Here is a 20,843-nt window from a genome sequence, read left to right on the forward strand (position 1 = left end):
TCATCTCGGTAACCGGAATTAAATTTCCCATATATATGAACAGAAGACAAAATTCGTCCTGCCTGCCGGGCCAGCACGGTTACCGGACTCATATGAAGAGGCCCTTAGAAGCCACAAAGTTTAGACGTTACCTTCGGGGGGTCGTTTACTATCGGAACTTTACGGTATTGACTCCTGTCGTGGTCAAAACGAGAGCAAGAGTTCAACTCTTGTGAAATGTCGGTGACCATCGTTCTCGACTTGCGTAAAACCAGCCCATGCATAAACGAATTCAATTAAGTCAACTTCGGATACAGGACTGAACAGGAGTGGAAGTCTCGATCAATAAGATTTGCTTAAAATAACTCGCTTTACCTAGACTTTGTATTGAGGAAACCTTATCACAGTCCCAAATGTGTCCGGGAATATTTGCACATGCTCGTTCCTTCGTGGCGGCTGTCTTTCAGACACGCAGTGGCACTGGTCGTCTCAAGACACGAGGGGAGTGCTAAGCTGTTTTGCTTAACTGTCTGGAGATAACAGAACTCTTGCGCCTTCCCGTTGCTCGCCAGCAGATTAGGAGACATGTTCAAAGTAGCACTGTAGGAGAGATTTTGCTGTTTGCTGGTCGCGCAAAACTGCTCTAACATTGACAACAAACCTCTTCATTAAAATGAATTAGCTTTAGTGCATCGGGATGAAACTATGGAATGATTTCCGGGAAGAAGAATAAATTATAATCCGTTTTTAGCAACTTTTACGAATTAAACACAGGAAGAACTTGAAAAAAAAAATGGCCAATTTTTCAATCCATTTCCATCAGCATTCAAAGATGAGTGATGCTAGTTTCCGGTGCACTAGCCGAGTATAAAGGTTCTTCTCAACAAAACTAAACCATTATTTTAACAGTTTTACATCCAAACAAATCGATGTATTCAGTTTGGCCATTCAACGTGTCACAAGAAAAAGGTGACACTTCCACCTTAGAGATAAGCGTGACGAATACACAAACTGGATTTTTAAAAAAGTCGTATTCAGGACGTAGTCAAATCTAAGACCTCATCTAAATTTCCCTTGCGGCGGTGAGGAGTTGAAACAGGTGATTTTTCCTCAGGTTCTATTAATACGTTTTTTTAAATGTCGCAAACAATGTCCCGCACCAGGAGCCCATTACCTGCCCGCACAGAAGTTATTGAGCAGAACTACGTGGCCGGGACACCACGAATCTTCAGATTGTTTTGAATATCTTTAAAAAAATCCTTCGATAATGCCTTAAAATCCGGAGTCCCCCTCCCCTCTCCTTCCCCCTGGGTTGGCGTTCGCCTGGTATCGATGAGCGTGCACATATCACATGAGTCTGAGGATGATATTTCATAATTCCTGTGTGTTCAGGTATTGAGATTTGTACAGCGATTTTGGTAAAGTGTTCATGTTTTATTAATTCGCTTCAATTTTTTTTATCCACGCCGCGCAGTATTGAGGAAATATCTGTAAGTTTCTCCTTTTCACGTATTATGTTGGTGATTTTTGCCTAGCATGCAATCTGTTTCCTTTTAGTTAAACCATCAACTTCAACGCCATCCACACCTTTTGTCAACTGGCATATCGGAATAAAGGATTATGGTTTGTAAGACGGTTGGGTTCTTACACTGGTTCGATGACATTCGTCGCATATGGCAACGAAAGGAAATCGTGGCAGCGTACTCAGCACGAGACAGACTTCGAAAGTCCTGATCGACGAAGGAATTCGATATGAAAAATATTCTTTCATCTTCGCAAAAGTAAAAGGTCAGCAGAAGAGTAGTACAGGACGACACTTGTTCATCAGACGGCCATTTGGTGTAACCAACAGCACGAGGAAGTGTCGTGATTCAAATGGACCAACCAGATGCTAGCATTTTGTATTGCTAATTGGTGATGACGTCACAGGTTGAGAGACCGGTATGCAAATGAGGTTAGGTGATCAGTTGTTTTCAGAGAAGTGGGGTGCGCAGGGTTGGTTCCCCACCCCCCACCCCTCCCCCCCCCCCCCCCACTCCAAGGACTTTTTACGCCAACTATGGTACAAAGCACACTGCACTAGTGATCTCCTCTTAGGGTGGTTTCCCATCCCTATGAAATGTTTCCTTTCCCATCAACCTCGTTCCCAGGTTTTTCCCATTTGACTACTGTCATACACCGTGTATCTAGACTGTTCGTAGTCTCCTTTGCAGCCGTTTTTTTAAAAAAAAACGGCTGCGAGGGAGACTAGACTGTTCGCAGTGCCCTATTTTTCCGTGGGATTTTCGAGGCTCGTACGCTTCGGTCGAACCCCCGCCATCTTGGTTTGTAAAGGCGAACGCAACCTGGGGAGAGTGCCTAAACTATCAAGGGGAGGGGAGGGGGGGTTTAGTGTCAGGGTACGTTCAGTAGGGGAGGAGGAGCGAGTGTGTGGGTTATCGGCATGATGTTCATGGGTTCTTGTGAGCAGCTTTTGTAATCACAGGGGGTGCTGACGAGATGCATTTGTACCTTCAAGGGAAAATCGCTCGTGATAGTGGTACCTTTCCGTAACCGCGAAGCAGTTTCCTAACTATTACTTAACACGCGCAATTCCCAAGGGAGCAGTCTTTGGTGAACGTCGGAAAATTTACCTCCGTTACCCTACCGTGGATGACGTCAATACTACGGTACTGATAACAGGTGTTTGACCTGGGATAACGAGATCGGTTACAGCAAATTTAACCTTCGAGAAGAATCAGAAAAGGAAAGTACTTGACCCCAACATAGAATTTAATTTGTACCCAACTGTATTTAGACCAAAATAGCCTTATTATAGAACATAAACATTCTAGAGTTCTATTGGATTGAACGAAAGCCAAGCTATGCAAATTTAATCACTTCAACACAAAGCAGGTGGGGTTTAACAAAAGACTATCACATGTTGCAATTAGCGGCTTTAACTCTATTTACAGTTATGATCTAAACTGAAGACAATTTAAGACTGCATTTTCCCCCTTTCCTTGGATCAATTTGCCCCACCCTTATGGTATCCACATTAGAGAGGTTCGACTGTATTGTCAACTCGATTTGTTGTGTGGAATAAAAGGGTGTAGTTGGAGCTTACACCTGGCTGTAAACGTATAAACGAACAGTTGCCAAAAAAGGGAGTTGTTACGATTTCGATACCAACTATTCGATACAATAAATGCATTCCTTGAAAAATATCGAAGCTCGCGAGAAATCTCGATTTTGATTCCTTTCGATAGTTGAGTGGAATGTGCAGAGATAATTTTAAATCGACCCGATACCACTAAACATCTGGCATATTATGACGTCATCACTCAAGGTAGTGCTCCTCATCATCAATTCATCATCATTATCATCGTCATCATTATCATCATGATGTCGTACGGCTCCAGAGCTTTTGCTGTTTCGGCCCCAGAACTCTGGAACAAACTCCTGGCCTGTTGACATCCATTCTTGTGACAATTTAAATCTTTTTAAACGTAAACTTAAGACGCATTTTTTTACGAATTGTTTTAAACAGATATGAATTACTTTCATCTTTGTAAAGCGCTTAGAACAGGACTGGATAAGCGCTATATAAATAGTTATTATTATTATTATTATTATTATTATTATTATTATTATTATTATTATTATTTTGATCATCATCATTATAAGTTTCTTTCGCGCAATGTAAATTTGTCGTTTCTTTGGCTGCGTGTGATGCATTTCATTTGCTCAAGCTGTTCAATTACAAAGTATAAACGATCGGGTCGACGAGTTTCCTGCTAACTACAGTACTCCGTTCCAGTGAAGTACAGTCAAACCTCTTTTTTACGGACACTAGCCTGCGTGGCAGGCGCTAGAAAGGGGAAGGGAGAGGGGAAAATTGGGCGCGCGGGAAACGCGCGGCGCGAGGGAGAGGGGAAAAGGAAGCTGCAGGCGCTTCCTTCTCCCCTCTCCCTCGCGCCGCGCGTTCCTCGCGCGCCCAATTTTCCCCTTTCTAGCGCCGCTCAATTTTCCCCTCTCCCTTCCCCTTCCTAGCGCCTGCCACGCAGGCTATACGGACACCAAAGAGACAGGAATAGGTGTCCGGATTATAGAGGTGTCCGTTTTGGAGAGGTAGGCTTTATATGGTCGGTCCAGGAACCAAGTGAACTGTCCGTAATAGAGAGGTGTCCGTATTACAGAGGTGTCCGTAAGGAGACGTTCCACTGTACAAGGATACTGTAAAATTTACATTTTTAGGATTGACAAAAATCCATTCCAACCTCGTCCCAATTTATAAGGGAAAAAACCTGGGAACGAGGTTGAAATAATGCTTTACATGATCCCAAGAGTTTCATAAGTTGTCACGTGAGCAGTGTCGGAAAGGTGTCGAATCAACCGATGTTTCTCAAAATTATCGATATTCGTCAGTGAAAATCGAATGTTTCGTATCGATACCCACCCACACTAACTGGAAATTTTCAATATGGAAAGAAGAGGCCGGTTTGACCAGAGTATCAAATATGTGTTTTCCGGTACGATGGTTCACTCTACTGCAGAAAGTATGATGGATATATGTCAGAAGATGCTAATAGGAGTTGCTGACGACGGAAAGGTAACTGATTTCTTAAGCTTAAGGCTGAACGGCGGAGCAGTGGAAAGTTCGTACTTCATACGCCGAAGGTTTGCACAACGATTTTAGCACAAATTCGCTATGCCAACCACGAGTAGATACAAAAAAACCGCGCAAAATACGCCAGAATTTGGCGTAAATCGCTTAGTCACGTCAAAGATCTTCGGCGTGACATAATTCAGTTTAGTACATGTTTTCCAGTGTGGGGTTAAAGGTACGCGAATTTTCCAAGTCACAGGCCACCCAAGTGTAGCTGTGAGCGATGATCATCTTGCGTAATAGCGGTCACGGCGCAAAATATAATAGTTTGTATGGGAATATTTACGATCGGGTTTTGGAGGTACAAGTACTGGAAAGTTCTTAATAAAAATGACATACCTTGCTTAGAACTAAGGTGTATTGCCTATTGTCTGTTTGCTATTTTGTGCTGATTTGAGGCCATTTTAGCGAGTTATCACTTCCTAGTAGATTTTCCACTCCTAAGAGAAAGGCAAGGCGTCACAGTCTGTTTTGGAAGGCTTCTTCAGAGAAGCGAAAAATTCCAGCTCAAAATGATTGAGCAGTCACAAATCCAACGCAGAATCCCAGCACAAATGTCCCAGTTTCATGTCAATTAAATAGCATTGCAATCAGGGCCCAGCTACAGCCGAGGCCAAGTAGCAGATTGCTTTTCATAATCCCAAGTCTGAAGATGGTAAAGAGCCGCATACACATTTACCACGACACATGACTGTTGAAAACACAATTTTTGTTTTGAACCCCGGATGCCCTCAGGTCAAATCGACAAGAGGCTATTGTCTCGATTGGTAACCATTAACAAACTATTAACGCCTCATGAGGGAAGCTATCCTGTGAGCAGAGGCCCTTCAATCTTCCTAGATAAGTTGGGTAGAGGAAGGGACCTTCCTCTTCCTGACTTATCGACTTATTGAAGGGCCTCTGCACACAGGGTAGAGGGGAGCACACCGCCGGCCAGTTAGCATCATCAGTTTTCGATTTGAAATGGGCATAAATTTCTTTTCGTAAAGCTCGCACGGCTTTTCTCTGAGTTCTCCAAATGTCATAGATTTGTCAACACTTCCGGGCGAGAATTTGAATGAGCGCTCGAGACAATAGCCTCTTGACTTGTAGATTTGAACCAAGGGCATCCGGGGTTCAAAACAAAAACTGTGTTTTCAATGGTCGTGTGTCGCAGTGAATGTGTACGCGGCTTTACCATCTTGAGACTTGGGATTATGGAAAGCAAACTGCCTCTTGGCATCGGCTGCAGGGCCAGGATTGCAATGCTATTTAATTGACATGAAACTGGGACATTTGTGCTGGGATTCTGCATTGGATTTGTGGCTGCTCGATCATTTTGAGCTGGGATTTTTCGCTTCTCAGGAGGGGCCTAATCCGAAATTGACTATGACACCTTATCTTTCTCTCAGGAGTAGCTGGGGAACCTAGGAATTATTGATAACTTGCTAAAATGGCCTCAAATCAGTACAAAATGGCAAAAAGGCAATAGGCAATACACCTTAGAAGCAAGGTATGTCATTTTTATTAAGAATGTTCCAGTATTTGTACCTCCTAAACCCGATCGTAAATATTCCCATACAAACTCTTATATTTGCACCATGACTGCTATTATGCAAGATGATCATCGTTCATAGCTTGAGCTTGGGCTTCCTGTGTCCTAGTTCACTCAAAGTTTGCACTGAACTTGACATTCAGTTCTTGCAGCCTTTAAACTAAAGGGAAATTTAAAGGTAAGCACAGTAGCTGAAACTTAAGAGCTTAGGGATGATTGGTGCAAAATATTGTGGCTGTGCATGAATAAAAAATTAATAGCAAGCTTTTAACCTCAACTTGTACAACCTCAAAGACCTGTAACATGATCTGACTAGAACTGCATAGACCTCGCGCTCTAAAGTTGTTGCAACCTCTGTGAACTCTACAATCTAGAGCTTGGATCTCTAAAACCTGTACACAACCCCTTCACCCACTACAATCTCTGCAGAAACTACAACCTTTTTACCTCTTCTACCTCAAGAATGTCTATACACTAAATAATTACTCAAGGTTGCCAATGTTCCAGTGTTTTCATTCCGTCGATCTTGGGTGATTGTCATGAGTAGTTTCATGTCAGTTAAATAGCAACACAATCTGGACCCTGCAGCCGACGCCAAGCGGCAGATTGCTTTCCATAATCTCAGGTCTCAAGATGGTAAAGAGTCGCGTATACATTTACCACGACACAGGACTGTTGACAACACAATTTTTGTTTTGAACCCCGGGTGCCCTCGGGTCAAATCGAAAAGAGGTCCTTGTCTCAATTGGTAACCATGCCTTCTGTACAAACTGAACCTCACAAGAAAAAGTGTACTTTCAGTTGGCATCATCAATTTTCATTTTGAAATCGGCATAAAATTTCCTTTTGTAAAGCTCGCATGGTTTTTGAGTTTCCCAAATGTCATTGATATGCAAACAATTCACAAATTTGAATGAGCAACCAGCAATTTCAAGCAAAATCAGGGTAATCCCAACGCAATCGGATGGTTGGACAGTCTGTCACAGAGGTTGTTTTAAGTTCCTATTAGTAGATCAAGTTTTAAATGATGTTTGAGGATGTACAGGTTGTAAATAAAGGTTGCAGAGATGGTAGAAGTTACAGGGGTTGTAGCGTGAACAGGTTTTAGAGGACATTGAAGACATGGAGGCTATAGAGGTTGTAGACTTTGTATAGAGTGCTACAGTGCTGCTCAAGGTAGTACATAACTGTGATAGACAGCGTTGAAACAATAGATTATTCATGCAGAGCTGAAATATTTTGCCTGGGCACTAAAAGCTTCCTGGTCACCAGTCACATCCATGCACTGATTTGCAGATTAGAAATACTGCACTATTAGAGCACTTTAAAGAACACTTTTAGGCTCAAATTTGCCAATTGAAATATTTAACTTGAAAGTTCAGTCATCAGCGTAGCACTTAATTCTAATCTTTGAGTAAGGTTTAGCCTCTTAAAGGTGTGTTTATTTTATTCATTTTGCAGATAGCTTTTGTTGCCAATGCCGCTAAAGTTTGTGAACTTTCAAAGAAGTTTGGATTTGAAAAGAGTGACGTGATAAATCTCAAACCTGGAAGGTCGAGTAGAGTGACATCATTAAATTACCATGAGGTCTATATTGGGACAATACTGGTTGATGTCATCCTTGCAAGTTTGTAACCGCAGTCATGTAATGTGAATGTTTTATAAAACTTGCAAAAGAGGACTGAAATACTGATATTCCCCAATAGGACCAGCATGTAACAATCTTCTTCTGTTGGGAAAAGGAATACTTCAAGATGTGTTACACCAGGCAACATCAGTTCAAAGACAGACAGATTGGTAACAGAAATTACCAAATTAAAGTAACATGCCTTCATGAATTTATTTATTATTATTTGTTGTTTTATTTTACTTTGCCTACTGGCACAGCAAAAAGAAAAATAATAACTGGCGTGTGGACAGGGAGACCACATAAATAGCTTAACCAAATCATTTTTTTAATAGTGGACCAATTAAGATAAAAGGAAGTTATATAACTTTTATAATAAGGAAAACAATATTATTGTTGAGAGTGCGAGCCATATTACACTTAACTGTATAGATAAATTCCATGTGCAAGGATTCTCTGACTTGTATATAGGTTGAAAAGGGCAGTTTATATTTAGATATTTATTTCTGCAATCAGTTTTCCACTGCCACAGTTGATATGAGAATTAATAATAATGACAGCAAAAAAAAAAAATGAAACTTATCTTGGCAAATGTAGCCCTTCTACAAGTGCAACTAAAAGTTTGGTGAAAGACATGTTCATACCTGCCAACCCCCGGAGTACAGAAATCGAGAGACGTCTAGAAATCTTCAGGGGCAGCCAGTAGAACCGTGTCAGCAACAGTGAAGAGCCTACAAGGGCTGGGGCATAAAGGCTATATTTAGGGCTTCAGTGGGGGTTGGGGGGGGTTCACCCTTCCTTCGCAATTTCAACATTTCGTTACATTCAATGGCAAAAAGAAAGGCAAAATCCGCTTTTTATCTCATTTGGTCGGAGTGTGACACAAACAGACAAGGAGGAAGTCTGTTTTATTTTTTACTAAGCATAAAATATTTATAGTGGACTTAAAAAAGGGGGAGAGCAGGAGACGAGGCAAAAAAGCATAAGTATCCCGCCAAAAGCTGGAGAATTGGCATCACTGCAAGTTACACCTAATATAATTATTTGTTTGTTTTTCTTTGTTTTATTTCAGACAGTTTTTGATCCCAGGGCTTGTTGATACTCATATTCATGCTCCGCAGTATGTATTTACTGGGACAGGTTATGACTTGCCTCTTCTTCAGTGGTTGGAAAAATACACATTTCCTTCTGAGTCAAGATTTGGTAATACAGAGTTTGCTCAAGATGCTTACCGGAAAGTTGTGGTAATTTTAGATCATAGGATATTGTAAATTGCCATCTCCTTGAAATCAGGTCTTAGATGTCTAACTCTATTTTGTGGCACCTGAGTACTTATAATCATTAATCTTGGATGTGTATGCTACCTTAAGGGCCACTGCGATTTTAAATATTTGTTTCTAATCATGTGGTGTTTCGCACAACAACTTTTATACGTGCAACAACATCTTTTTATTAAAAAATATGGGAACTTTAATACATAATGATTATAACAGGGTTTCTAACATTAGTTTGAATGTAAATTTGGCTGAGTCATGACATTCCAATAAAATAATGATGCGAGTCGCTCTCAGTGCAACTCACTGACATACAGTATGTCACTCAATCAGAGAAAGTTGAAGCTCACAAGTCAGAGATGAGTAAATTTGATGAGATGTTTTAAAAGTAATTTGCTACACTGGTTACTGATTTTTCTGCTAAATGTTGTCAGTGGTCATATTCTGTGCATTGGATTTTATTTTCTCCAAGCAATAAAACTCTCATATGTTTGTTTGTGTTTCTGTAGACAAGACTTCTTAAGAATGGTACAACCACAGCATCATACTTTGCTACCATTCATTATGAAGGGACGCAAACCCTTTGTAACATTGTTGGTAAGTTTTAAAGCCAAGTGTATCATTCAGTAGTTGTAAATCAAAATGTAATTAACAGGAACGAGTCAAGGATTCTAATGTTTGCACGTAGAGTATGTGTAATATAGACACAATGTTGTCTACACATGCATGGACGTTTGAAAATAGGGGAAGTGCTCAATCACCTTGGGACATTTAGAAGGACAATAGAGAACGAGAAGTGATGGGTCTGAAAACCTGGGAAGAAGCAGGAACTACGGCAGCTGAAAAGAAAAAACATTATGGAGGCTATGAATGCACTGTATAGTTTTCCTGTTAAGAAGAAATTAATGATGCTAATGATGATGGAAGTGGTGGTGACCAGTGGTGGTGGTGGTGATGATGATGATGATGATGATGATGATTGATGGCCTGTAGATCAGCTTAGCTATTGCTGTGTTTATTGTGTGCATGGGGTCTCTTTGACTTACTGCTCGTTATTCAGGCATTAACACCATCTTAGGTGTATTGCTGATGACCTGCAGTGTAAGTTGGTAAGTTACGTTACAGCGGTTACCAATAACGCGCGACCTATCGCCTTCAAAAGACTCCGATAAAGTTGCGTTTTGGTGGACGTTAATCAAAGAAAAGCCGTTGAAAATTATTTTCAATTCTGACAAGATTCCAAGGTAACCCGGCAAGAAACTGAGAAATTTTGCCTCGCTAAAAGAAGGTAAACTTTATTTAAATTGATTTCCCAGCTAGATCAAGCGAAAATAAAAGGTATTTTGAATTAAAAATTTTAATGTTCACTGCACGTGATAATTTGCTCACATGCACGCATCGCTGATTTTGCAAAATTATTACGTGCAGCGATTTAAAATGTTTCATAAAAAATACGGCTTGGTCTAAACAATGCCCATTCTTTTAGATAAATTGGCTTGGAAATCAACTTTCATTAAGTTTACCATCTGTCAGCGGATAAAACTGTCAATTTCTTGGTTCTGTTGCCTTGAAATGTTGTCAGAGTTCAAAATAATTTCAACGGCTTTTCTTTGATTGACGTCCACCAAAACGCAACTTTATCGGAGTCTTTTGAAGGCGATAGGTCGCGTGTTACTGGTAACCGCTGTAAGGACGGTGCCTACTAATATCAAAGTATTTTTGTGCAGTTTATGACTATGCGGGAAAAGCAGATCTTAGGAAGGCCTATTGGAATCCAAAACGAAAATCGCGGGGTAGCCACGCATTTTTCAGAGATAATTAAGCAATAAATAAATGAATCTAAAAAGCCCTAAAATATGAAGCAATGTATGCGATTTTTTCCTAAATTGAAGCTTAATTATCTCTGAAAAATGCATGGTTACCCCCAATTTTCTTTCGAGATACCAAAAGCGTTTGGTAAGTTCTGCTTTCTCCGCATAGTTTTAAACCGCGCAAAAATATTCCCGTATTAGTAGGCACCAAACATAGGAAACCTGAGTATCTCGAGATGCCCACAACGTATGCACAGTAACAATAGTAGGCACCGTCCTTAAGTGCTTCTTAAGAGATTAACCATGAAAATTCTTCAAACATAGTTCAAAAATTAAAGGAACTGATTTTTTATTAACATCAGCAAACCTGACTCTGAGTAAAATCATCTGCCTTGGACTCTTGAAATGAGCAAAATCAGTATAATTGTTAATTATGCATGTTGTGCACATCATTGCATTCAGACAACTATTCCCTGAGCAATCCATTTCAGCTGCGAGGTACAGTGTAAAAAGTTGTGTGTTACAAGTCATTGCCTTTAATTGTTACTTGACATAGTTGCCACTAACAAGCTAATCCAGCATGTCAATGTTGTATAACATAATTTCCTAATTTTTTGTTGTAGCTGAACTTGGTCAGAGGGGCTACATAGGCAAAGTAAGCATGGATCAGAATAGTCCCAGTTATTACGTTGAGACAACGGAACAGGCAATCAAGGATGCTGAAAGGTATGTACTGTTTTCAGTCTGTACTTGTTTTAAACCTTTAACTTTTGCCCCATTCACGCCAAGGCTTAAACACGTTTAAAAGCTGTTTAGTTTTAAAAACACAGTTAAAAATATTATTGTTTCCTTCATAAAAGCTGCTTTCAGATTTTTGTCGACTACAGATTTAGCACAAATGAAAGCATAAGTTAAAGTTTACTTGAATCCTTTGTCAAAGCCAATGATTCAGCTTTCTTTTACCAATTTTCATTTTGTTAAACCTGGCTTAATTTAACATGTTTTGTTGGTGTGAATGGGGCTTTAATTTGTTTGTGACTAAACATCTATAAAAACCTCTCTCTTTTTCATTGCCTTCAGCATAGCTCATTTATGATCTTTTTTTCTTTTGTGATAGGTTTGTCAAGCATGTTTTGGAACTTAAGGTACGGGCTTACCGTATTTTCCTGATTAAACGCCGGACCCTGATTATTAACGCTGGCTTCGTATAAACGCTGGGTCAAAACTGCCGATTTTTAAATAAATGCCGGGTGTGTTTAATCGGGGCCCCGGCGTTTGTTCGGGTTCCCGGCGTGTAGTAGCATGTAATTAAAACTTAAATAATCAGTTTGCACACATTGGCTGACACAAACGAGGAGGACGTTGGCGACATTACCGTTTATAAGCTTAAAACTTTGTACTCATATCATTTACTTGCTCCTACATCATTCATATATTGTTTACGTGCTGTTTGTTAGTGATACAAATCTTGATTGCAACATGGTACACGTGCCGTATGTACGGTACCATAATACTGTAACTTCGGGTAATCCAGGGGAAAATTGTCCAGCACTGACAAACTGCCCCTAGGTTTCCGAGGATCGGTAATAATAAATCAATATGGAAAAATGGCTGAAAAACGCATTTCATTAACAAACGCCAGACCCTGATTGAACGTCGACCTCGAAAAAACGCCCGGTCAAAACTGCCGAATTTTAAATAAACGCCGGGGCGTTTAATCGAGAAAATACGGTACATTAGATTTCCCTTTGCATTTCATGTTGTAATAATTTAAAGTTTGAGATGCTTTTGACCTTTCCTTATAAAGCAATAAATGAGCAGATGAATCTGCATTGATATGTAATTTTTGGTAGTTCAGTGGCAGATTGCAGGTTTCTTCCACAGGTCACAGGTCACAGGTCACAACCTAGGTCACTGTGATAATTGTATATAAACAACATAAACAAGCTAAACAGGGTCTCCTAGCTATAAACTCCACACCAAAAAGCTAATTCAAATACCAGTACAAAGTTCTTACAGTGACCTGTACTTGTGACCTGTGAACAAAACATTACTTCATACTGGGCCTTCTAATGACAGGTGCTTAAACTTACTGTAGTCCTTTTCTCCTTATCTAATTGTTATGTTACTCTGGCATCTGCTTAGTGCTAATTATAGGCTAAACGTTACGGTCCTGTTCTTTCATTAATATAGTGATAATACTTGCCTTCATAGAACCCACTTCTCACTCCTGTTGTGACCCCAAGATTTGTGGTTTCCTGTAGCCCAGAACTGATGAAAAAGTTAGGACATATTGCAAAGAAGCATAGCGTTCCCATTCAGGTAGGGCACTACAGATCTATACTCTTTTACTTTAATTGTTGAAGTCAGGAGTCTTGATAGGTGTCAGTAGTATGTCTGGTGTTATCTCTCATCTGAGATTAGTCCTTTGAAAAGACTAACTTGTTGTTGGCAATGACAGATATTTCAATCCTGTACAATCCTTCCTAAGATCCTAAATAGCAATAATCCTAAAGGATGTTTAAAGATTATTCGAAGAGTCTGAGAGCTTTGCACTAAAAGAGTGATTTATTTTACTGAATATTGCTTTCTTGTGAAGAATGCAAAGTGCAATAATCTTAGGGTCTGAAGTGATGATTGGGCAGTCGGTGTTTGTGACAAGGATTTGTTGAAAAACCCATCATTATAATGCCTGATCTAATAAAATGTTCTAAAAGATACAAAACAAAACAAAAAATTGGCTAAAATTTCAGCAACCTTCTGTTGTCTTCGTCAGTGTAAAAAAGTTCTTGTTGGTAAAATATTGGGAGGAAAATATAACTTGTCATTGCATACCAACAAAAACCCACTGAAGATCAATATTAGCTGTCGGCTACCCTGCAAAATTTATACTGAAAGCATGCTAGACAAAGACTGGAAGCTGGGAGAGTGCATTAGATGGCCAAGAAAGTTCAAGAAGTTTTGTAGCTTGAGGCAACTTAGTATACTTCCACTGTAAAAAAAATATTTACATCTTTATTTATTTATATTTATTTTTTGCTCACCCCTTCAAGAAAAAATAGTTTTATTACATTTTTAATGAATGTAGTTAATTGACTCAAATTCTTGTCATTATATATTGTACTTTGTTTGTTTCTTCAAGACACACATAAATGAGACAAAGAAGGAAATAGAAATGGTGAAAAAGGACTATCCAGATCATAGCTATACTGCTGTCTACGATAAGCATAATTTGCTCAGAAGTAAGGTATGTCAATGCACAGGAAATATATAATTAATGAAACAACTTGGCGATGACTACACAATTACTACTGACAGTCTTTAATGTGGCTTAAGCTGGTCTCTCTGATAACACCACTAAATTAAATGTCGTGGTCTGGGATGGATTTTGATAATGTTTGAACTATATACTTGCTCAGGTACATTACTCTTCAATAGTAGCAGAAAGCTCTCTTCCAATAGTCAAGAGTTTGAAAAAAAAAGTTCTTGACTAAAACCTGTTTATAAAATTTATAAAATTTAAAACAAACAAACACCAGTCACAGCATAGCCACACTTGCCATGCATTGCTAGATCTATGTGAAAATCTAGACAATGAAAATTTAGACGATGAAAGATGTACAATGGGCCCTTTGCAGCTAACGGTCACATGGTACAAAAAACACCTTGCGGGAGAGCAAGCTATGCGCTAGGACATCCAAAACAAAGAAAATTCAAATTTGAGTGGATGAAGTCACTTTGTTTTGGATGTACCAGTGGGTAGCTTGTTCTCCAGCAAGGTGTTTTTTGTACCGTGCGACCATTAGCTGCCAAGGGCCAATTATTGTTCTTTGTTCCATCGGTTTTGAGCTCGCTTCTATTTCTGGCAGATGGATCTTGCCTAAAAGTTTAACAATAATTATCTGGCCTTTTCTGAATTTTCTAGACATACTTGGCTCATTGTTGTCATTCATCTGATGAAGAACTCAGTCTTATGTTAGAAAAAAGCTCAGCAGTTGCACATTGTCCGACATCAAACTTCAAGTGAGTTAACAGTCATTAATAATCTTTACCTCCACGTCATGTGTTGCTACTCTAGTTAACATAAATTTATGACTGAACATAAATACATATATTTACAGGCTGGTATGTACAATAATTATTTATTTCAATTCTGACTGGCCAAGTCATTTTTTTTTACATTGACAAATCACATAAAAATTATGTTTCACAAGTTGGACTTGCAGAAAGGTTTTGTGTCACAGTAAAACTTAATATTGTTTTTGTTTCACATTTTCGGCAATCTTTGAGCCCCCTTCACTATAAATAGGCAACGTGTTTGGTCCTAAGGGTGGTTCACAGCATACATAAATAATAGGAGAAAACACTTACTGATAACGAGCCCGGCTAATTTTCATAACTGTTCCAGAAGTGAAGATACATGTAGATCCTCTTTCAGTTTCTGTTAATGTCACCATCAAACTACTTGAAAAGAATCTTGAGTGAAAGGTCTATGCACTGCAATATTAGTTTCTGTTTATTTACATGTGCAGTACAAAATTCTATATAAAAAAAAAATACATACTGTCCTCACAAAATGACTTGTATATTTTGAAGCTCAGACAAATTCTCTGACTCTTATTCATTCTTCCTTGGACTTAGTATCAGGAGCGGCATTGCTGATGTAAGGCACATGCTAAACAGGAATATTAAAGTTGGTTTAGGAACAGGTAAACAGCCCTACATGCAATTTTATGATACAACACAATTGCAATTAAAAATATTGTTCATCATTTAAAAGTCATTTTAGCAGGGTTTTATTCAAAAGTGTGTCATTGTGGGATGACTGCAAATAACTTTGATGATGACTTCCACTCAGGTTGTTGAAACGTTAGTCAATTTCACCTGAAACAGTCCTTCTCAGGACTAGCCCAGATGATCGTAATTTATATAATTATAAAAATATATTGGAGCATGAAATTTGCAGATGTGTGTCAAATTTGGTGCAATAATTTCACCAAGGAAGGTACCTATTACAATAAAAATAAAATTTAAAAAATGACTTTATTTAAGTGACGAAGAATTTAGCACTGTAGCGCTAATTGGGGACACAATAAATCAGGGAAACAAATATACAAACTGAACAAAACATTTCCTAAGAGGCAGACCAATTGGCTAATTACAAAGCGTGGCCTTAGATTTCAAAACAGGGCTACCGTGAAACAAATCCAAGTAGTTAAAGCGGGACTTGATCCCGGGGCCCCCCAGATTACAAGTCCGGCACCCCGGCTAAGCACTAGGCCACGGCACTCCCCCTCTGAAAATGTATTATCTGCAAAGATATTGTTAATGCTTATGTTTGCTGAAATGTTTTGGGATCCTTTCCTAAATTAGATATTCATGTGAGTGTGTTCCTTGGGTATACTGTGGTCCTGTTAGGCAGCTTAAGGTCTCTCATAACTCCTTTGATGAGATAGTGTTTCGATGGAAGGTTAGGAAATTTCATTTCTCTCTTTTGTCGGGATAGCATGAAATAAGTAGCTACTTTTTAAGGAAGTTTAGCTCATCAATTAACTCATTCCGAATTTTGCTGAGACTCTTGTTCCCCAGCTTGTTTTTAAATTAGTATAGATTCTGCTTCGACTACATTCCAACTTAAACCCAAGGAGGTGATGCATATTCTAACGGTTTTTCATAATCTCTTTACAAGTGACGATGATGTGAGCCATATTGAAACATGTATTGCATTCAAAATGTTGTTTTATTTATATTTGTTTTAATTTGTTTGTTCTCTATAGATGTGTCTGGTGGTGAATCACCTTCAATGCTGGTAGCCATTCGTGACTGCATCAAAGCATCTAATGTTCTGAGTTTTGGAAAAACAGAAGAATATAAACCACTTAGTTTTAAAGAAGCTTTTTTCCTTGCTACTCTTGGCGGAAGTCAAGGTAAAATATCAGTAAAAACGGCTAATCTGTTATCAACCTGGTTACTTCCAAAAAGTAGTGGTACACTTCATTCAAACTAAAGCTAGAAGTACAGTATAACAAAATAATCTGCATGGAAAAGTAATGTTCATTAGCTTTCACTAGAGTGTATTTTATCCACCACACCCTTTAATTCACAGTAAACTGTACCCAGGTAAGCCACAACTAGAGCTTTCATTTGAATGGTGGTACGAAAGGATTTTATTCACAGATTGAAAAGTGAGCCAAACCTTTGAAGTTCCTTAGACCACTTAAGTTTGAAAATGGAAAATTTCTGAAGTTCAAAAGAAGACTGTGACCAAGTTTGCATTCAATTCAATCGCAAAGATTGCAATAAAATACTTCAATGTTGGGAGCATTCAAACAGCCCCTGAGTCCTTGCTAAACATTTCTAATTCTGAGATGCCGATGGTATCTAAAAACTATGCAAAGTCTTAATTTAATAACACCATTTTTTTTATATAAATATATATTTTTGGTTTAGTTTTAGGACTTGATGACAAGATAGGAAATTTTGAGGTAATGTTGGGCCTTCTTTTTATCATTGTTACTGTACTAGAACGGAGAGGGGAGCAATGTTTCGTCTGATTTACTTTCAATAAGTAAACTGGCGCAAACTGTTGTTGTAATGTCACTGGACATTCAAAATAGATTAAACAAAGCTCTAAAATTTATTTCCTCGACAGGAACACAAGCGTGAACAGAATTGACAAAGAGAGGCAGAAATGTGTCCGAGAGTAACTGTCAAAATGGGCTCACAACGAGGACTCTTTCTACCTGCTCCTCCCCCAGGACTGTACTATCCCCTCCCCCTGAGGATTATTACTACCTCCCCAAAGCTCCATCTGAATGTAACGCTATTCAATGAAGTGGTTAATCCTAGCGTTTGGTTTTCCACTATTAACCATCATACAACTTCCACTACAAATCAGTCATTTATTCTCTTGAAATTCGTGCAGGGAGGCGTGAACCACTGAAAGCGCGAAAGCGCGATGAACATTTTCCATTTCATTTCATTTTCCATTTCCTTTCGCACTGCAAACTTTTAAAATGAAAATAAAATTAAAAGAAAAAAATGGACGGGGTGGTACAGGTTTCCCTCTAGCGGCTCAGTGACACACATTTCTACAGCTGGGCGAAGAGAGCTACTCTGGGGCACTGACGAGAAAAGTTTTCTGTCCATGGAAGACGTGTCTTCCTTGAATTATTAATTTCGTATCGAGATTTTATATTCTGGTCAACTGATTTTTCAGGTCGGTAAAGACTTCGATGCACTTTTGATTGATGCAGAAGCCAAGGATTCACCTTTTGACTGTTTTAATGCAGACGACTCAAAGGTATGGTTAGTCACTTTTCAAATGGAGCTCCTTTGATATAATTTCACTTTATTTGGAAAAAATATGAACCGAACACATTTCTCGTGCGCACAGACACGCACGGCCGCACGCTGTGACGCGGAGCCACGCGCGATCTTAGTTTCACTTATTAGCGCCGCTTATTCCACTCGTTGATTGGCGTTTGGCTGACGACTGTTCCACGAAGGTATGGAAGGGAAACCTTTTGTAACTAGGACACCTTACACCTCAAGATTGCTTTTTACAGAGAAAATAATACAAAGGAATATATATTTTCGTACATTCTTTTGCATACTGGGTAGCCTTACAAAATATTCCATGATGGAGGTAAATGGTACTCAGCTTGTCACGTGCATTAGAACTCAAGAAGATCTTTTAAAGTTATATCTTTTTTTTATGCTTTTCATTTCACGCACATGTTTTGACGAGTTTTTATCACTCCTAGATGTAGCGTGAGGGAATAAAGTATTGTTATTGTTATTGTTAAAGTTCTGACGGGAGGCAAACCGCTTGTTAAAACATTTAGTTTTTAGGATGAGAGATGATTAAATTGTTCAATCATCGCTCTGTACTGTGCTTAGAATGGTTTTGCAAAAAACGAAAAAACAAAACATCAGAATGATGATAATTACAAATTACGATAAACCGTCTATTCTGTCTTGCCTTGTAGGATGTTGTACAAAAGTTTCTTATGCTTGGTGAGTAAATTGGTATTCTCCTTTACCATTTCAACTTAACGCATTATTGACAACAGCGTGGCGTCTTGTCACCGTAGGCTTTGTAGACAATCCCAAGAGGCGCTCATCTTTCAAAGTGATCGACTAAATGTTAATGGCCCTAGAGTCTCGATTTGTGGGCATTATTTCAAATTTATTTTGATCCCAAGAGGCGCCAATTTTGACAAGTACAGTAGTTTTGTTTTCCTTCATGTATTTTCCCAAGGTACCAGGATATTGCTAGCAATGGTTGTTCTAGATTTCAACACTCACAGTTAACCGCTAAAAAAAGTACGACAAGTTTATTTACCCCTCCTCTGCAGTCCAATCCCGTGTCCCTTTAGGATCCAAAATTTAGTCTTTATAAATCCAACTTGTTTTCAACCTGTTTTTCTTTCAGGTGATGATCGTAATATCCAGAAAGTTTTCGTGGCGGGTAAACTTGTTTCTGGACAAGACATGATTACTACAACTGAACCAGAATGTATAGAAATTGACTAACAATGCTCTCTTTCCTCAAATATTTATGCATTGTAAACCACTTTCACGAAATCCCCGCTGGTTTTCCGGGGATGGAAATCGAGGGTTGGGTTAGAGGGTGGGGTGGGTGCAGATTATTCAGTAAAGCAAGTACTCATACAGGATAACCAACGTTCATATGCTTATCACACGCTGGTACGGTCATAGAGCGGTCTTAGAGTGTCGTAAACCAAAGTAACAACAGACTCGAAAGAAAAACAAAGAACCAATGAGAACTCGAAGCAAATACATGTCACTGGCGCCAAGCGCGGGAAAATGTGTGCAAGTGCCGATTGATTTTGATTTTTCTTCTCATTGGTTGACAAAATGGTAGGATTTTTTTTCTAACCAATCACAGAGCGTAGTGAAGTAAAACCAAAGTAAACGCGAATTCCTTTCGACACTCGATTGAAACCGCTCTAAATAGCTAATGCAGTGAACCAATCACAACGTGGAACAAAAACGCGGGAAAGCCTGTGCCATTGCCGGTTGACTTGCTGCCGGTGGAAAGCGCGGGAAAAGATGCGTGTACGACGTTGAAATTATTGTGTAAGGAAGTTTGTTTTTCGTTTTACTATTAAATAACGCACGGCGTATCGTTGAGTTTGGCAGCATTTTACAATCGAATTGAAATTTTTGCATTTTGGGTTCCTGAAATATAGTGATTAACTATTGTCGAATTTACCTGTAAGCTTAAGCACGCTCAACTCTGTACATTGCAGATTAGGCTGGGGGAAAATTTTAACTGCATAGTTTTACAATTCAAGGGAGTTTTGTTTGTGATGTTCAGCCGGCTGAAAAACAAAAAAGGGCCCTTAATTAGTAAACCAAGGTATACTTTTATCGAAACTAGCGGTTTTTTAATTATTAAGAAAATATGTGATATTCTTGTTCGGTTTTGTTGGTCAAAAAGGTCGCTTCAAATTAGTATTTAATCAACGTCAAGAGACCAGCCTAAACGTGGAAATAATATTGGTTGTAATTACCGTACTTAACTAGTAGTAATCAACGATTATAGAATGCGTTCGACAGCCTTAAGTTGTCCGATTGTACGGCCTGCTGCGTCACTTTTTTTTAGGTAGCCCTTTCGTCCTTTTATATCTGTACGTATTGTGTAACTACCAAGGTGAAATATTTGCAATAAACGAAGCTGAATTTTAAATTTCAGCGGCTACGTTGTTGAACTTAAAAATAATAGAAAGTATTTTCGGTCCGTCTGTTGCGTGACACCGCCGGTCGAACTTTAAAATAATGCACATCATTTTCGGTAAGACGCTTTCAATCTTTGAGAAAAACGAAACTTACAGGCCAGCGTACTATTTTGGTCTTCTACTCAAAAGGTATTTTACCAAAATGCCGCGAAACTTACGCGACTATAAAGCCGTAAAAATGTCAAACTGAAGCGAGCTAATTT

At 39.0% G+C, this 20,843-nt stretch overlaps 2 protein-coding genes across 2 annotated transcripts in view; both read left to right on the top strand.

The window, feature by feature from the left end:
- The first annotated feature begins 4,396 nt into the window (after positions 1 to 4,396).
- LOC146453502 (guanine deaminase-like) lies at positions 4,397 to 20,446 on the top strand. Its single transcript, XM_085096556.1, has 15 exons — positions 4,397 to 4,570; positions 7,623 to 7,714; positions 8,861 to 9,032; positions 9,572 to 9,659; positions 11,497 to 11,599; positions 11,991 to 12,018; positions 13,088 to 13,195; positions 14,016 to 14,120; positions 14,799 to 14,896; positions 15,515 to 15,582; positions 16,651 to 16,800; positions 17,324 to 17,358; positions 18,093 to 18,176; positions 18,865 to 18,892; positions 19,311 to 20,446. Exons 1-15 carry the CDS (start codon positions 4,442 to 4,444, stop codon positions 19,409 to 19,411), a joined length of 1,389 nt encoding a protein of 462 aa, XP_084952682.1. The 5' UTR covers positions 4,397 to 4,441; the 3' UTR covers positions 19,412 to 20,446.
- The window catches only part of LOC146453503 (glycine amidinotransferase, mitochondrial-like), a 161,570-nt gene continuing 156,064 nt past the window's right edge, over positions 15,338 to 20,843 (top strand). The window contains exon 1 of the mRNA XM_085096557.1: positions 15,338 to 15,353. The gene's annotated coding sequence lies outside the window, so the exon portion shown is untranslated. The remainder of the gene's footprint in view (positions 15,354 to 20,843) is intronic.

The sequence above is a fragment of the Pavona decussata genome, unplaced genomic scaffold (assembly GCF_977016875.1).
Source record: "Pavona decussata unplaced genomic scaffold, jaPavDecu1.1 SCAFFOLD_330, whole genome shotgun sequence".
Lineage (NCBI taxonomy): Eukaryota > Metazoa > Cnidaria > Anthozoa > Scleractinia > Agariciidae > Pavona > Pavona decussata.